This window comes from Chaetodon auriga, chromosome 17 (assembly GCF_051107435.1).
Source record: "Chaetodon auriga isolate fChaAug3 chromosome 17, fChaAug3.hap1, whole genome shotgun sequence".
Lineage (NCBI taxonomy): Eukaryota > Metazoa > Chordata > Actinopteri > Chaetodontiformes > Chaetodontidae > Chaetodon > Chaetodon auriga.
Window position 1 is genome coordinate 13,459,552 of NC_135090.1, and position 5,432 is coordinate 13,464,983.

General features: G+C 46.7%; 1 protein-coding gene across 1 annotated transcript; it reads right to left on the reverse strand.

Moving 5' to 3' along the window:
* Positions 1 to 205: 205 nt before the first annotated feature.
* On the reverse strand, positions 206 to 3,116 carry hey1 (hes-related family bHLH transcription factor with YRPW motif 1). Its single transcript, XM_076755426.1, has 5 exons — positions 2,937 to 3,116; positions 2,707 to 2,782; positions 2,506 to 2,589; positions 2,276 to 2,357; positions 206 to 1,924 (listed from the first exon to the last, which is right to left on the reverse strand). Exons 1-5 carry the CDS (start codon positions 3,020 to 3,022, stop codon positions 1,257 to 1,259), a joined length of 996 nt encoding a protein of 331 aa, XP_076611541.1. The 5' UTR covers positions 3,023 to 3,116; the 3' UTR covers positions 206 to 1,256.
* Positions 3,117 to 5,432: the final 2,316 nt, after the last annotated feature.

The window sequence follows — 5,432 nt, forward strand, 5'->3', positions numbered from 1 at the left end:
ACCAGGCGTCGCCACGTACTGCGAGTGCGCGCGCACACACACACACACACACACACACATAGAAACTACTGCAGGCATCAGTAAGTAAACACATGTACTGTACATGCACACAAAAACACATTCACACCCATACGCACAATCTGAAGCAAACAGACATGCAAATGCACAGTCACACACTCACAAAAGACGCTGATAAAGCCACAGGTGATTTATCTGAACTCTTTTATTACAGGGAAGTTGTCATTACCACCAGCAACAACTGAAAAGCTGAGAAATCTGATTTGTCCGTGCTTGCTTGTGCTTTGTACAATCATAAAATATACAAACTCACAGTGAGGCTTACCAGGAGACACCAAAGATAACCAGGCGGACAGCAGGAGTCGGTCTTTTTAAGTCGAGTAGAACTGAATTGTGCTGCCTTGTTTTCCTGCAACTGCTGTCACGGATGCAAATTGGCTGAGCGATAATGTTTCAGCTTTGAACAGGAGAAGGACGAAAAAGTCACACAGGCATCACTAACATGAGACATGAAAAGAATGTGGAAAAGCCGGTAGAAACTGGTAAAACACGTGAAGCCTCAAGTGTTACAGACAAGATTTACTGTGAAGAAGAAATATAACTTGAGGAAGCTTAAACAATGGTGCGCCATATGAACATCAGAGGCTGTGGGTAAATCATGGTTAAGTTTATTTCAACCACGCCGGTAGCTAACTTCTGTTCCCAGTATTTAGTCAAACAAACACCTGGTTTCGGTTATTCCACCCCATAAAATGCTGTAAAAAGGGGGTGACTCTCAACCACCTCAGGCCCTCCTTTCACAACCCCCTTCTCTGTGTGTAACCAGGGCACCAACACTGGGTGTTTCAGCTCAAAGGGAAAACAAAGGGGGACAGTTTCACCCAGGAACTTGACGGGCGGCGACTGCTTGACCATCTGGAAAAGCCATTCCTGATAGGCTGACAAGAGTGGGTGAAACTTCTAAAGGGGTGGGCAGGCACAGAGATCAATCACAATAAATCACTCGTGTTGCTTTTTAGTCGTGGTCTCCCTCCTCACTGTTTTTTTCTTCTATGCAAAACACAATACATGAGCAGGAAAACAAAAATCCTACAGCTAGGTGTATCCTCTGTGGGATGCCAACATCATAGAAAAAATAGTACTTTCTTAGCTGGGAGAATAAAAAGTCTTGTCCTTGAAAGTCCAGCTCAGCTGAGGAGTGAGTCTATATGTGGACCGTGTGGAGGGTGTCACTTCAGTCAGAACGCTCCTATCTCCATACCCCAGGGTCTGTAGGGTTTGCCCACACTGGATGTCGGGGCCGGGGTGCTGATGGCGGTGGTGGGGGAGATGAGGGGGAAGGCGCTGAAGGGGAAGGGGAACGCCGAGAGGGAGGAGAGGAGAGGAGGGGAGAGTTTGGGCGCTGATGAGGAGACCAAGGCGGGGTGGACGGTGGTAGGAGCAGCAGTGGTGGGGGGGACCCGGATCGGGCCTTGGTCTGAGTGGGGGGTGGCGCTGCCGCTGCGCCTGCCTGGGATGTGGGTCTCCGCAGCCAACGAGGATGATGAAGAGGAGGAGGAGGAAGAGGTGGATGAAGTGGACGCGGACGACAGAGGAGTTTGTGGGCTGCTGGTAGCGCTGCGTGGTAAGGCTGCCAGCGGTTGGTGCTGCTGGTGCTGGAGGAGGAGGGGGTGGGTCAGGTGGGCAGGGGGGGATCCAAACGCAGAGCCCCACGCCAGGTGGCTCAGGCCAGAGTGAGCCTCTCTTTGACTGGCGTAGTTGTTCAGGTGGGACACCAGACGGAGCCGCAGGGGGTCTGTGCTGTCCAAGCCCTCGATGATGCTCAAGTAGCGGGCCGTCTCAGCCAGGCACTCCCTGAAACCCAGGCCGCGGTAGTCCATCGCCAGAGCATGGGCGTCAAAATAACCTGTGGGAGGACAAGGAGATGGCAGATTAGTTAAAACAATCACCTGAACGGCACACCAAAGAACAAGTTAGTCCAGAACTGAAGGAGCTCTGTCTGACATGAATCAATACGCCCCTGGCTTTAGGACTGAGAAAGAGTAAATAATCAGAGGACGGATAGAACTTCAAACCAGCCCGACCAGTTTGAGTTTACAATCCAGAGACTTATTTTAGTCGTTTAAATGTTTATTTATTTATTAATATTTTTTTAAGAATGAGAGCCAAGTGGGCACAGAGGCATTCAGTGTCCAGTTTTTGCCCTCTTCACATGAGAAAGGTGTTTTCCTATAACAATAATAGATCCCAGACAGACCTTTGCCTCCAGCTGCATGAAGCATCTTCAGATGGTCGACAGTCATCTGCAAAATTTCTGCCTTCTCCAGTTTGGCTGAGCCCTTCAGTGTGAGGAAGGGGGGACAGAAAGGAGCCAGTTAGACATAAATAATCCAAGAACAGCATAAATGAAGCAAGCTACTTCATGTTATTGGACTTCAAAATGCACTCCGTGTAAGTGGTGATAAAGCTGTGCTGCCTGTTGCTCACCTGTTTCTCGAAGGCGCTGGGAACCAGCCTGCGCAGCTCGCTGAGGCTGTTGTTGATTCTGTCACGGCGCCGTTTCTCGATGATCTGAGGAAAGACGCAACAATTATTTGGTTATTTCTCGAATATGTGCACATCAGACAATCCTGCAAAAGGCCTCCAGATGCACGAAGGGATTTTTTCCATTAATTGAATTACACTTACTCCTCGACGCCTTTTCCTCGCCTGCACCTGAGTTGATGTGGTGGGAGACATGGACCCGAGAGGAGAGCTCATGTTCCTTAAAAGTGATGAAACAGGGAGACTCCGTCAATATCATTTTATGTATGATTCATTGATATCAAAGATGGTGTTAGAGGAGTTTTGTCGGTTTATCCGAATTATTGCACAAGAGGAATAAGAGAAAATATTCACTTCAGGGCCAAATAACTCACCCATTTTCATCCGCGCTCTCCTTCTCCACCTCAATAGTCTCATCCAGCTCGCTGTCCGAGGAGCTAAAGTCGTGATTCCTTTTCATGTTTTCGTTTCGTCCTCAATAGTCCTTCAATGCGCCTGTTGTGTCTGCGTCTGACGCGCGTCTGCCCAGGTTCGCCCGGAGCGCCTCCGTTTGAAGCGCTCGGCTTTCCCACGGTGTCATTTCAACTGTGGTGCCGGCCAACGGGGGCGGGGGCTCGGGCCAAAGCAGCCAATCACGAAGCGGCGGCGGCTCTGAGTGACAGCGCAGTTGGCCCAAGTACATCCTAGCGCGCTTTGACAAGTCAGAGAGGAGGGAAAAGGTCAAGACGTCTCACTCTGCTGCTAATCCTCGAAGCTGTGATTTAAAAGTGTGTGTCAGTAAGAGCTGGCGTCTGGTGTCTTATTATGAAAATTATTATATTATATTATATTATATTATATTATATTATATTATATTATATTCAGGGCTAACACAGCAAATTATTACTCCAATCTAAAATTATATTTTCAGAAAATGTTATATCTACGATAGTTAGAAATACCGTCATTAAGTTCTTAGGTCTTATCATCAGGCTACATCTTTTAAATCCTAATATTGACCATATCACCCATTTATCATGGAACTGTACATGTTTACATTTGTTTAAATTAATGTCTGACCTTAGACACTGCTGAGGAAGATTGTGTGATTTGAGCAAATTCTCCAGAAAAGTTTTTGAATGGAGCTTGTGATTGGACAGTTTTGCCAACTTTGCCTTCACTTCGTTTAGTGGTTTCATACTCAAATCCCTAAAGACAGACTTGGCATCTCTGTGAGTTGAGCCACTGACAGTTCTTTCATGAGTCCCCCCAGCAGAAACTACTACTGGCTTTCAGTGAGCAGCAGTTTCACACCGACCATCTTTGTAGTCTGTTTCCAAATTCTTGGAATAATTTTCATTATTTTTTCCAACAACTCACATAGAGCACAACCTTCCAAGACCACACAAAGAAGACTAATGCGTGGTTCGTATGGAAGCCATGTCTTCATTTGCAAGCAACACTGATTTGTATATCCCAAAGATTACGCACCACTACTAATCCATTTGCTTTATATCATTTCCTGCTTCCATGTGCTCGTCAGCTTGGCTTTTGCTCTCAACGGGTTAATGTTCTGCTAAGACATTGGAGTGACTCATCTTCAGACACACAGAGGATCTTTGGAGAAGCTTTGACAGCGGTCCAATGGACTTTCGGTCCGTGACTGGCCCCCCCACGCCCGCCCCCTCCTCCCCCGTGTGTCCCGGTGGTGATGAGGAGTGGCTGGCCGGCTGTCAGCACGCGCTGGCCGTGGGAAAGTTCCCTAACCGGCGCTGATAACCAATCAGAGGCCGACGGCCGTCTCCGGCGCTGGAATGAATGGAGCAATTGGTCGGGGCGACGGGCGGTCTGCGAGCGAGCGTGTGAACCTGTAATCCAATACTAACTCAGCCCGGGAGGAGAGACAGGGAGCACCGCCGCAACCAGAGGAAGCCACCAAGTCTAATCTTACCCCACAGAGAGACCTCATGCACGGTAAAGACGCTGTGGGGACTTCAAGGACCTTTGTGTGCGCGCTCAACAAAAGAGCGTAATGCAATCAAAGCCGAGTTTCCACATCATCACCGCCACCACAAGACTGGTGGCTCCTATAATGGTCACACTCCCCAAATAATTTGACAGGGCCGCTGGTGTGTGTTTGTATACATGAAGGGCTCATGTTACTGCATGTGGAGCTGGAGCTCTTCAGTGGAGGGTCTCCTGCAGGGGCTGCACCATGACACATTTAAATAACGGACTGTCTATCAGAAACAGACAAGATCACACATGTGAGGCTGTTACATAACTTCAGTTAATTTACATCAACATGTAAAAGCACAGTGGTACTTTAAACACCCTTTAATATTGTTTCTCATTATTCTCATCATATGATTATTTCATTGATGTAATAATCATACAATTTTTAATCATACCATACATTTTTAAAGGAATAGTGTGGCATTTTGCACATTCGCCTTCTTGTTGAGAGCTTGATTGAAGTAGAAGATCGATACCACTCTCATGTCTGCACACTAAGGATAAAGCTACAGGGAGCAGCTGGTTAGCTTAGCATAAGGACAGGAAACATGGGAAATAGCTAGACTGGCTGTTCAAAATGTGTCTCGCAACAACACTAGAGCTTTTATTTCACAAATGTGTTTAATCTGTACAAAACTGAAGACATTTTGCTGTTTTACACATTATGTGCTGGATTTCTTGCCTCTAAGCAGGTATTGTTGATTTCACACTTTTTTTTTTTGTGGGGATAAAACAATAAGGTTTCGATCAGTGAGTTTAAGGTACGCGGATTAATAATAACAGAACATTATATATTTCATTCATCAAATGAAAAGTTTGACTATTTTAAGTCCAGAGCTGAAAAAAAGACCTCTTTCCACACCATTGTTTGCAAT